Source organism: Podarcis erhardii (assembly GCF_964252035.2).
Source record: "Podarcis erhardii genome assembly, chromosome: 13".
Lineage (NCBI taxonomy): Eukaryota > Metazoa > Chordata > Lepidosauria > Squamata > Lacertidae > Podarcis > Podarcis erhardii.
In genome coordinates, this window is record NC_138502.1 from 50,561,405 (window position 1) to 50,574,303 (window position 12,899).

At 45.7% G+C, this 12,899-nt stretch overlaps 1 protein-coding gene and 1 long non-coding RNA gene across 5 annotated transcripts; one reads left to right on the forward strand and one right to left on the reverse strand.

Moving 5' to 3' along the window:
- Positions 1-223: 223 nt before the first annotated feature.
- Positions 224-11,936, reverse strand: MSANTD3 (Myb/SANT DNA binding domain containing 3). Of its 4 annotated transcripts, none has more exons than XM_081837323.1 (4): positions 11,211-11,936; positions 6,973-7,422; positions 1,836-3,593; positions 224-1,493 (listed from the first exon to the last, which is right to left on the reverse strand). In XM_081837323.1, exons 2-3 carry the CDS (start codon positions 7,388-7,390, stop codon positions 3,184-3,186), a joined length of 828 nt encoding a protein of 275 aa, XP_081693449.1. In that variant the 5' UTR covers positions 7,391-7,422; positions 11,211-11,936; the 3' UTR covers positions 224-1,493; positions 1,836-3,183. The 4 variants fall into 4 exon arrangements, with proteins under 4 accessions (XP_081693449.1, XP_081693451.1, XP_081693450.1 ...); XM_081837325.1 differs by having other exon boundaries at positions 11,205-11,936; XM_081837324.1 differs by having other exon boundaries at positions 11,199-11,936.
- Positions 4,490-9,632, forward strand: LOC309327812. Its single transcript, XR_014150657.1, has 3 exons — positions 4,490-4,552; positions 6,735-6,876; positions 9,601-9,632. It is a non-coding gene; the product is annotated as an uncharacterized lncRNA (long non-coding RNA).
- Positions 11,937-12,899: the final 963 nt, after the last annotated feature.

The following is a 12,899-nucleotide window of genomic DNA, read 5'->3' on the forward strand; positions in this document are numbered from 1 at the left end:
ATTTTGGCCAGGGAAACTTGTCATGCAGAGGTGAGAGCACATGCACGTTCTGAAATTCCCAGTTGCACACAGGAACAGGAGCCCCATTCTAATTTGGACCAGACAACCCTAATATGTACCAAAGACACTAAAATGAGTAGGCAAGTGAGAAGTAGCCTAACATTTCCCCTCAAAATACTTTCAAAAGGGCTTGTGATTTCCTGAGGCTTGGGGCTGCAATTGCTTCCCTCGGATTATGTTGGAAAATGCATTTATTTTTGCAGTGGTTTGAATTCAGTATTTAAGCTCTACACATGCATTAACTAACATAATTATTTTCCCTTTGGAAAATTATTTAAAATACTAAGTTCTAAACTCATTTAAGAACCGCAAAAATCTCAACAGTATAAGCACAGCCCTCTTTCCAGTTATCTTCCCATTCCCTTTCCCCATACTTCTGATAGTTTCTTGTTTGCCTGGGAATCTGTTAACTGTGAACCAGTGTGCACTTTGTAAGATGTTTAATAAGATCTGTTCAACAGTTAACAAATTTGAACAGAGCTCCTCAATAAGAAGTTGCACTAAAAGATGCATTACCAAAATACACAAATTTTGTTTTTCCAGAATGAACATATTTGTACCCGGTCTTATAGTCAAAGGAACGCACCAGAAAAGACCTGAAGCAACTCAATTTCTTTGAGCTTGATTCTATTTGAGAGAAGTGAGGTAGAGCAAGGATTTCATGTCAGCATTTAAATGATCTGCACCTCTGAATAGCAGATCTCCATCTCATTCCCCAAGTTGGTATTTCAGCACACCATCCTATCAACAGGAAAAAGAGGAAGCCTTTATGGCTAATTCTGTGCAGTGCGCATGTGCAGTACCATAAACCATGATCATTCCCTTTAGTTAATGCAGAGTAATTCCCACCACTGTACTCCGAACTCACAATTATATACTATTTAAAATCTCAACTCTAGCCACCCCCGTGCCCTGGAAGACAAGAGGAAAAACTCCTTACCCTTTTCCTTGACATACCAAGATGGGAGTGCTGAAAGCAATGACAAACGTATGGCGCTTCTCCAACATTAAGCAACAAGCTTGTACCCTTAGTGTGGGAACCTTTGGTCCTCCAGCTGCTGCTGAACTACAACTCCCATCAGGCCTAGCAAGCATGGCCAATGACTAGGGATGATGCAAGTTGTAGCTGCAATGTCTGGACACCCAAATGTTCCTTATACCTGCCTGAGAAATTGATTATGCCTCCCCCTACTTTACTGGTAACCCTCTGCTATTGTAAATATAAAAGAGGGGCAGCTCTAATCCAATCATGCTAGTTTTGCAACAGATTTGACAGCACTCTTAAGTAGCTCCAGGTCTCTGTCTTAGCAGCAGCACAAGGTCTGAAAAGATTTACCTGGAAATCCAACACAAAGAAAACCACCTGAAGCCCAATGAACACAGCAAGGTTGCCCCATTTTGAGAAGAAGAAAAAGCTAATATCACCATTTGCACTTATTACAGCGGTGCCCCGCAAGACGAATGCCTCGCAAGACAAAAAACCCGCTAGACGAAAGGGTTTTCCGTTTTGGAGGCACTTCGCTAAACGAATTTCCCTATGGGCTTGCTTCGCAAGATGAAATGTCTTGCGAGTTTTTCCGACTTTTTTTCCCTTTCCCCCCTTTTTCTAAGCCGCTAAGCCGCTTATCAGCTGATAAGCTGCTAAAAGCTGCTAAAAGCCGCTAAACCGTTAATAGCGCTAATTCGCTAAGCCGTCAATGGGCTTGCTTCGCAAGACAAAAAAACCGCTAGACGAAGAGAATCGCGGAACAGATTCTTTTCGTCTTGCGAGGCACCACTGTAGTCATAACTGCCAAATCTACATATGAAATCGTGGAAATTCATGGTTGCTGCTTCATTAAAACAGAAACATGCCTGCTTCTCCTTTGTCACTTACTTAAGAGGGTGGTGGGTTCTCTCATTCCCTTGCCTCCCATCAAAGATGAAAACTCCTCAAGAGCTCAGTCACACATTGTGATGCTCAATGTGTTTGCCAGTTACCCATTCAAGGAGCCACAACCACTCCCTGTGTGGTGGCAGACGTATCGGCATTTGCCATGTGCACTCATTACATTTTTACAGGGACTTGCATGTAAAAATGCAATGTGTTTAAATAGCCCCAAGTTACACAGTAAATCTACACTTTAACCTCCTTACATTTGGTTGGTGCTCACTTCAGATCCCTGGCTCATGTGGACTGGGACCAAGAGATAGGTGCAGTATGGAGAGGGTGATCCTGTCATGCAAACAAACTGGACCTGCATCGTACTAGATGGACAGGTGGCTCTTACTGACATGATGAGAAGCCAAACAAGCTGAAATGAACCAAACAGAGAGGTGCCAAGTATCCAAGTGATGCTGCAATCCTGTATACACTTACTCTGGAGTACACGTGCACAGCTGCAAATCACACACAATGGTAATTTTCTTGACGCCTTCTTCAACCGCAGAAAAGTGGCCAGGCAGTAGTAATTTTGCCCTAAATTATATAGCTGGCAGGTGAGCCCTGCCCTATATAGTGCAAACTGAGTGCAGCGTCACTAATGGTTAGGGGCAGGAGAGAAATGTGGTGGTGGTGAACTTCCCTTGTGACCAGAGCTAATCAATTGTTTGAAAGCTTTCCATGCCCTCTTCTGAAGCAGTTGCTGCTATGATGCTGCCCTTTCCCCACATTCTATTAATAAACGGAAAACGTATGATGTCCTCTGGCTCAGTGATGCAGCTGAGACACTGCGCATCTGCTAGTAGCCCCACCTCAAGAAACAATTATGGAGGATAAGTCAGAATTCTTGCTTCTAGGAAACAAATTTAAATTTCAGACTTGAAATAAAATACTAAAATGCCCAGCTACGTATCTGCTGTTAAGAACTTTCTAGACAAAAAGTGTGCACCACAGAATATGCCTATTGACTTCCTGTGTGTATAAGGGGATGCTCCAAAAATGATAATAATTGAGTTATTGGGCTTAGAAAACAACAAATAGATACCACATTTTTCTTAGCTCTTCCTTAATGTTTGTTCACAGCCAAGTGGGAAGGCATTCTCTCAAACTAAAAATACAAAACTAGCAGAACTGAACCCCTCCTCATTCTCTTCTAATAAACCAGTGACGCCAGTCCATTTTATGGCTGGCTGCTGCCTTCTCTAGGGCGAATTAGGGAACGGTCTGTTGAAAGATGAGACGGGCCACTCTTTTGTAACAGTTTGAAGTTTCCGCTCCCAGTACATTTTTTTTTTGTTGAGCACCTCCATCTTGATTCTGTGCTCCTCTTCCGCCATCTCACACTCCCGCTCGATCTGCTGAATCTTGGCCACGTGGACCTCGTTCATCTGGATCAGCTGCAGTTGCAAGATGGACATTTGCTGATGGTGCTCTTCTTCATGCATCTTTTTCAGATCGCTTTCCTGGGCAGCTTTACTTCTGAAATTTTTACTGCCTGTTATTCTGACTGCTGAACAGGAAGGCTCTGGTTGCGAGGTTCCTTCGCATACCTGGAAATGTACAAGATCTTTGTCTTCGTCGCACAGTTCTCTGTTTATAACGGTGAAAGGTTCTGGGGAAATAAAATAAGAAATATGACCATTATAATAATTTTCTATTTTTTTCCAACCCAAGAGCCAGTTTGGTGTGGTGGATATAGTGTTAAACATACATTGGGAGACTTGAAGCCCAAATTGAAGAAGAAGAAGAGGAGTTTGGATTTGATATCCCGCCTTTCACTCCCCTTCAGGAGTCTCAAAGCAGCTAACATTCTCCTTTCCCTTCCTCCCCCACAACAAACACTCTGTGAGGTGAGTGGGGCTGAGAGACTTCAGAGAAGTGTGACTGGCCCAAGGTCACCCAGCAGCTGCATGTGGAGGAGCGGGGACGCGAACCCAGTTCACCAGATTACGAGACTACCGCTCTTAACCACTACACCACACTGGCTCTCAGCTATCAATGTCATTGACTCAGCTATCAATGTCAAAGTGCATGTAGATAAATAGGGACCGCTCCGGTGGGAAGGTAAACGACGTTTCCGTGTGTTGCTCTGGTTCGCCAGAAGCGGCTTAGTCTTGCTGGCCACATGACCCGGAAGCTGTCTGCGGACAAACGCCGGCTCCCTCAGCCTATAGAGCGAGATGAGCGCACAATCCCAGAGTCGGTCATGACTGGACCTAATGGTCAGGGGTCCCTTTACCTTTACTATCAATGACTGGGTGGTCGCTATCTTCAGCTTAACCACTTTATAGAGCTGTTGCAGTGAGGATAAGCTAGGATAACCCCATGGGCTCCATCTTGACAGCCTTGGAGGAAAGATGGCGTATCAATGTGATTTTTAAAAACGGCAGTAAATTACTGCACAGCCAAGCTTGCATCATCTTTCCCTGAAGCAGATTCAGGACACTGGACATTGTGACAGCATCAAACTACAAGCACTACCATTATAGGGTGGAAGAGGAGAAGGCAGTCAGAGAGAGGAATGGCTGCCCTGGGTGTGTAGGCATCCCTCATTTCCTCTCTGGTGCACAGGTATGGGTAAAAAATGTTTGGCCAGAGAAAAAGACGAGGAAAGGGAAATTCGGCTCTCTTTAAAGCTCTACCCTTTGCCTCCACCGTCAAGGCTTTTCTCTGAGAGTAGCTCTATAGGGGCCTTCACAGTTAGGATGACTGACACCATGTTGAACTTTGTAGAGTACCTCCAAGATATGATCTTTTACTTTCCTCAGAGGACTGGAGGCTGTCTGGGCCACATGCCCTTTGAAGGCCCTCAAGCACCTCAAAGCACAAGATTATCCCCTGCTTCAAAGTTCAGAGTGGGGGGCTTGAATTCAGCAGGCTTGAGAAAATAGGGAGGAATGCTCAGAGTGGCCTTTGAAGTGCTTGTACTGAAAGAAGCAGGCAGGGAAGAGAACAACAGAACTACAATTCATATCCTCCTGCTAAAAGGACTCTTTCAACTCAAGGATTTATTTTGAGAAGCTATAACCCACAGCTGGGCAACCTGCGGCTCTTCACCTCCTTTGGTGCAGCCTTCAGGGATGTAGGAACAGATTGGGACAGAGCCCAGGTAGGTTTTTTGAAAAAAGGAAGATGACAGCATTGGCCAGAGCACAGATTTGACTCTTTTCACTGAGCTTACCTGCTCCAGTCCATCTTAAGTAGCTTGCCTTACAGAAAAGGAGAATGTTTACTGTCCTTGAGACAGGTGCTGTTTTTGTATGCAAAGCTTTGCAAAAAGTTTCTCAACTTGCAAAAAAAGGGAGGGGGTCAGAAGCATGAGGGAATGGAGAAGTTGTGGGTAAAAAATCCTTTCAAGAAGTGCTGAACTGCACTGAGGGAGCAAGGGTTGGGGTGTAGAGGACAGAATCTTTTGCTCATCATACTTATTGCAACGTTGCTGGAGGAGAAGCAAAGCAAAACAGATTCTGAGGGTAAGAAACAGGTAGAAAACATGAAGTGTGGTGTGTTGTGATTAAGAAGAGCAAGGATTTTGACAGGGGAGAAACGGAGCTGAGGTTATTTTTGCTCTCCACCTTCCTTCCTTCCCTCTGAAACTCCAGAACATTGAACCAATGCCGGTATTAGAAATCTCCAAGTGTTATTTGCTTTTTGCTCGGGACAGCCGTGCCCCCCCCCCATCCCTTGCCCTGGCTATGTGAATGCTCTGTGGACTCCCTGGAAGGGCGTGGGGCAGGTGTGGATCCTCTTTGCTGGTGCTTTGCATACCTGTGCCTGTTTGGGCTGTACACTCATGTCTGCAACAAATGCTTTGATGTTTCTGTTGGAATGCGGTACTTTGGCATCAGTGATGCGTGAGTACGAGGGGTCGTGAGGGGTCCCAATCCCTGTGTGACTGAGGCGCCACTGTGCCCACGTGTGCTACTTAACGGTGTCCGCCTAGGGTGTGTGCTTTTCTTGTGGAGGGTCGTGCATGTGGTGGGCAGAGCAGCGGTCCTTGCTGGGAGCTGTGTGAAAATTGGCTGATGCAAGGGGCACCTACACTTTGCAGCTTCTGCTGTGTTCATGGCCAAGCCCAGTGACTGTTCCACTGGTGGGTTGACTGATACCCATACTTTGCACTGCTTTGCTGGTTGGCAGCTTTGCCCATGCGCCAGCCACAGTGGCTCCTTGTGGACTTGCATGAATGGGAGTGAATGAGAGAATTAAGGGATGGTGTATGAATGGGACAGAAAAGGCCCTGCCCAGGCTTTGGTCCTGCCACTGGTTTGTGGCTTCTGACCACGTTCCTCTGAGGAAATGTGGTTGTTGACCACAAAGGGTTACTATCTGCTCCTCTAACCTGTGGGCCTCCCACAAATGGATACAAGCATGTTTCTGATGTGTTAACTAAGATATAAACAGTTTGAATGGTAGGTATTATTTTCATGGCTGTACTGGAACAAAATGCAGTGGTCTTCAACGTTCTTACACCCAACCTAATTGCAACCCGAGGCTCACATATAAACTCACATGTGCACATATTTATGAAGGTTAATCTGAATTTATAGTCAAACCTCTCAAAATGGCTTAAAAATAAAATCATGATAAAGTGAACTTATTAAAACTAATTATCCCAAATAATTAGAAATGCATGCACACATATACCAGGCATGGGGTCAAATGGTAAGTTATAGGTTGTTGGTTTTTTTTAAAAAAAAGATTAATGTCTCCTCTTATTCCCTCCTATCATTCACCTTTTTCTCCTCTTCAGGAGAAAAACGGTGCTGCTATGACAAACCTGAGGGAAAGGGCATGATCCTTATCAAGTGTCATGACTCACCAGTTAAATCCATATAGATTGTGTTCATTTACTTATACTGGAAAAATCATAGCACCACAAGAGGTATCACTAGGTGAGCAAACTGCAAATTTTCTATCTACTTTTGGAATGTAAAGCTTACTGTAACTGAATGTAAAGTTTACTGTAGATCACTAGAAAACAACTGTACCTTGGCTGGAGGCTTCTGGCTGATATTCAGAATCCTCTTCTGGTGGGCTCTGTAAAAAGTACACCTGCTCAGGTACCATGCTGGCAATCTTCTCTTTTCCTAGGATGTGATTACTTAGAAGTGGACTAATGCTCCTTTTTACCTTGTCTCGCCTTTCATGTGCCATTATTTTCTTTGTCCGGGCTTTGATGTTCTCCCAGCATTTTTTCAGCTGCTTGAAATCTCGTAGTGATACACTTGGTTGAGAATTATATTCATGAGCAAGTGCCTGCCAGGTCCGTTGTTTCAGTGCAATAGTCCTTGCATCACTTTTTTTACACTCAAGTACATATTTGTATTTCTCAACTAATGCCAGCAACACACTCTTCTCCACTTCAGAGAAGTATTTGGCAGGTTTTATCACTTCGCTGTTTTGCATTTTCTTCTGATTCTCCAGAGTGCCAAAATAACCTATAAAAAACAACAGACAGCTTACTTTTGCAAGCATGATTGATTTCACAGCAAATAACATTCTGCTCAGAAAATGTTCCTTTTCATCACAAAAAAAAGTTAGAATATTACACCGTCATCAGTCAACACAATCACCAATAGTAGAGTTCAGGACAAACAAAAGTGCTACTTCACACAATTCAGAATTCTCTACTACATAGTGTTCAAAATTTTGCATGTGGCTTTTGCATTTTGCATGTGGCTTTTAGCCACTTGTGACCAAGTGAACAGGCCTTGGCGCCGGGGGAAGTGCATGCCTGGGGATCATTGGGTCTTAACTGTTTTCACACGCTATTACTGCATCTTACAGAATTCTATCAGTTACATTTTGTCTGCACAATCAGAATGAATTTTAGGAACCAAAATAGTGAACAATGTTATAGTTAATTGTTGCTTCAGTTACCCCACCCCACTGCCCTGCTCACAGTTGTGAAGAATATTCTTATGTTATGAATGGTCTGGGTCACGATGAAAAAAAAGAGGTAAGAATAGGCCTATATATCTGTGGATGTCCCTGGATAAAGTGACTTTTCTTCTTTAAGTTCTCAAAGTGCTTAACCTAGCTCAAGGTTGTCATCTGAACAAGTCAAATGTTTAGCTGATAATCAAACACAGTCAGTTCGTCATTTGAAAAATAAGACTTTAGAGCCATCTTGCCCCCAAATAACAACTAGACATTCTGTTTGGGCAACTGTAACCAGGGGTGCCAACTGGAATAAAATATTGGGGAGGGGGGAGCCCAGGTAAGCCCTGCGCTGCAAAATCGATCACAGAACACAGTGCATAGACACCCTTTGAATGGCAATGCCCAGTGCTTTTTTTCTAGAAAAAGAGGTGCTGGAACTCAACATGAACACCTCCCTTGTTCTCTTAAAATGACAATGGGGTGGGCAGCCCCCTCAAATATTTTATTAGGATCTGGGGGAGCTGGCTGTAACCTTGGTTTAAGGAGCCTTTTGGCGCCTAAGCTTATATACAGTGGTGCCCCGCAGGACAAATGCCTCGCAAGACGGAAAACCCGCTAGACGAAAGGGTTTTCCGTTTTGGAGGTGCTTCGCAAAACGAATTTCCTATGGGCTTGCTTCGCAAGACGAAAATGTCTTGCAAGTTCCTGCAGGGTTTTTTTTTCCTCCCCCCCCCCCCTTTTCTAAGCCGATAAGCCGCTAAAAGCCGCTAAAACCGCTAATAACGCTAATCCGCTAAGCCGTCAATGGGCTTGCTTTGCAAGACGAAAAAACCACCATTCTTGTCTTGCGAGTTCCTGCGGGGTTTTTCCCCTCCCCCCCTTTTTCTAAGCGCTAATCCGCTTATCAGCTGATCCGCTAATCCGCTAACCCACTTATCAGCTGATCCGCTAATCCCCAAAGCCGCTAATAGCGCTAATCCGCTAAGCTGCTAATGGGCTTGCTTCGCAAGACGAAAAAACCGCAAGACGAAGAGACTCGCAGAACGGATTTTTTTCGTTTTGCGAGGCACCACTGTATCTGAGTTTCTAACAGTGATAGCCCCTCAAAGCCACTAAGATGGCTTGAAAAAAGAGCAAGAGCTATCATTTCCTACTCGTTACCACGACAGCTAATTGGAACACCCCTGTGTAGGGGCAGCATACCTCTAAGTGCCAGGTGCCAGAAGCAAACAGCAAAGGTTGGGCATCATCTTCATACCTTAGTTTATCCAATTAGTTACCTATATTGACAGCAGAGTGGCTATCGGGGTGGCTTTAGAGGGCTGAGTGACGCAAGACCTGATAGGGTAGGGGTGCTATCGCATTGTCATTGACCATAAAGAATGGAGATATGGAATGTAAATGTGATTTGGTAAATGGAATATGGTTTTTTGAATTCAGAATGATGGATAATGAGTCTCTGCTTTTTGCTGGAGTCCAGCCCATGTGGGAATTATTGGTAATTAGATGGCAGATTAGGCTGCTAAGGAGAACCTTTATGAAGTTTGTGGGGTGGAAGTAACAGCTGACTATGTAGCATAGAATGGTCTGAGATACAGGGATGAAAGGGAACCTCCCCCCACAAGCCGAGTAACTTTGGGATTCGCTTTGGGGTTTGGTTTCACAATTATAACTGGGTAACAACATTATAGCCAGTAGGTAGCAATAATAGGGTTTCTTCTCTTGCTTTACAGCACTAATAAAACCAAAGAAGAACAATACAGGTATCCAGCTTCTTGACTAGATTGTTGCTCCTGTGCCGCAGATCCATGGTAGATCCATGGATCAAGCCGTATCACTGCTAAGATCTTGGGAGCATACGATTGCAGTTTCAACTTCTCTCCAACAAACATACCTTAAAACCAGTCCATTATAATGGATTCATTATATCTCAGATAACTCTAGGCCTAATATTCTTGTGAAGCAGGAATGGTTAACTTCAAGGATGCCTACCTTTCAAATCCACAGGGTCCTGACTTTCCTCCTCAGAAGTAGTCTTGAAGATTATGATTAATAAAAGACAGGAAATTTCATTGTAAGTACCTCTCTCTCAACACTTAATTATGTATCCTGTTAAACCCCTCAAATATTGCCCCACACTCAAAAACATGAAGGGAGTGGGGGATCACCCTAAATTGCATTATGCTTTTCCCATGTGCATATTCAGCAAAAGAAGCAATTCCCTGCATTAATAAGGATAATTCACGATACATTTCAGTTTATAGGTTGATCCGTATGCATGTTTACTTCCATATATGTTACCTCAGAGTAAACATGTGTAGATCAGCCTTACTGAAGCTAAGCAGGCCTGGCCCTGGTCAGTGCCCGGATAGGAACAAGGCAAACATTGCTTTGGCTTCTGTGACACAAGAAGGTCTGGAGGTAAACATAGGAATGTAAACGTTCAAATGACTTCTTGAAAACGCCATGGAAGGCCACAGAATTTATCGAGGGAGAAGCGCAAGCTCTTCTTCCATAACAATCCCAAGATGGACAGAGATGGGGAAACGTATGGTCCGCCAGGTGTTGGTGAACTGCAGCTCCCATCAGCTTCCGCCAGTAAGATCAATGGCAAGGGATTGTGGGAGTTGTAGTCCAGCCATATCTGCAGCTCTACAGGTCCCTCATCTTCCTTGCATTTGTGGGTTAGCCAGGCTCCAGAGGGTCCGCCTTGGTGTTTTTGAGATCACTTCATTTGAAATGGCAAAAGCTGGCAGAAAGCTGGCAGCGGGGAGATGTATATCCCATAAACACTCCTTCGGTATGCCTTCATCAGGATTTTACACAGGGAAGCAACTGAAACAGCCACAGTGGGCTGCAATATTCTCAATCTTAATTCTAAATATTTACAAATGCTGCTACCAATGTTAGATGTCAGAATGCCTCATCTAGCCCAACTTCTGAAATCAAAAATCCTTAAAAAGCGCAATGCTATCCACGTTTACCCATGACCCGGGGGTTTTGCCCCCAGACAAGGGGGTAGAGGACTGCAGCCCAAGACTTGCAACCCTGCACGCACTTTGCCCGAGAGCAGACTTACTCCTGAGTAGACGCAGGCAGGGCTGCACAAGTTACACACGACGATGTTGCGCCACAAGGACCGGGTGGGGAAGAAAATGACCATCTGTGGCCCAGCGAGCCTTTCCCCTCTGCAGACAAATACAAATTTCCTCCACCTGTTACACATCTGGCAAGGCATCCTGGCCGCTTTTCTGGGGCAAAGAGGTTGCAGAGAGACGGGGCAGCGTTTCCCTTAGAAATAAACACCATTTTACATATGCATTTTGAAGACACGTACAATTACCAGGCTTTGGTGGACCACGGCCTCTTCGGGCTTCCTCCCCCTTCTTGCTTTTTCCTGGATGCTGCCGGGTTTTCCTCTCTATTTTGGAGAACAGGAAAGCACAGATCCCAGCCTGACAAAGGACGCCCCGCCACCCACGGAATGCGCATCGGCGGCTGCAGGTTTGCAAATTTTGCAGGCGCGCAAGCGGCGGTTCAGACAATAACGAGCAGCGCGCATCTTGCCGCTTGCCGTTGCCCCGGCGGAGGGGAGAGAGAGAATCCCCGTAACGTGTGGATAGATACGGGATCGGCCTCCAATCCCAAAGGGCAGCGCAACAGCCCCTGCTCTTAACAAAAGCCCCACCATTAATTGCCAATCTCTCCCTCCCTCCCTCCCTCTCCGCGGCTGGGTTTAGAGAAGGCGGGATCCGTGTCGCTTCCACCTTCCTCCCCGACCACTAAACCACTCCCTCCTGCTCTTCCCAAGTTCCGACGCGGGTCTCAAAGCGGCGGCCACCAAGCGAAGCCAGCGCCCCGGGTGGAAACCGTTGCAATCCCATAATTTCGCGCTGGGGGCACGAAGCAAAGGCGAGAACAAATGTGTGCATGCGTGTTATGCATGCATGCATGCATGCGAAAGCTGACAACAAGCGTTGCTTTTTCTCCCCGCCCCGCTGCACTAAAGACAGAAGCCTGCCTGCCTTCTTTTTTTGCAAGACTCGTAGCAGAGAGTGACCGAATGGCGCCGCTCCCGCTTCTCCCTGGGAATCCAGTCCGGGTTTTCCGACCCGACAGCGCCGCCGCGGCTCCGGCCGGGAAAAGTGGGCGGGGCGCGCGCTGCGCATGCGCACTGTCACTTGCGTGGTGACCGCCGAAGAGGAAGGTTGGCGGCGGCGGCCTCTGTGAGTAGCTTGAAGGAGGCGAGGCGGGGCGGGGGCTGGCGGTGGCCCGGGGGTCGCCTTCGCGAGGGGCTTGCCTGCCTTTGGCGGCGGGAGAAGTCGGAAGAAGAGTGCGGAACAGCTGTTGCTGGTGTTGTGTCATGTATACTCCGCCTTTCCCCCCGACAGGGACTCGAGGCGGCGCACGGCGGGAAGTAAGAACCGTTTCCCCCTCCGGATATGGACGGGACTTCAATTCCCATCACCTCGGAGCGTTGGCTGTGCTGGCTGGGGACTGGTGGGAGTGGGAGTTTAGCTCTCTACGTGGAGGGCTAGGGGATGGGCGGGGAGAGCTTAGCAATCCGCTTCACCCCTGGAGGAAGACTCCATTGTCTCTCGACGATGCCAACGACAGCAACAATCTGTTGAGTGGGGACCGGTGGGAATTGTAGTTTGGGTATCCCAAACTACAACTCCCATCAGTCCCCACTCAACAGATTGTTGCTGTCGTTGGCATATAGATATGTCTTTTTTTATAGAATATTTATTAAGGTTTTTTTAGAATATTACAATAAAAATGAAAAAAGAAAATAAAAAAAATACAAAATAAAAATAGTTAAAAACATACAGATTTTCCATTGCTAATTTTCCTTTAGCTTATTTCCCGGACCTCCTCATACCTCCCTTTTTTGTATTCCACTTCAAATTGTTGGTTCAGCAAATCCTTACCATTAAGTTTTTACCTGTTTATAACCCTTTTTTCATATTATCTTAAAGCATTACAGCTGGAAACCGCTTAATTTCTATCCAACATCATTCTAACATTCATT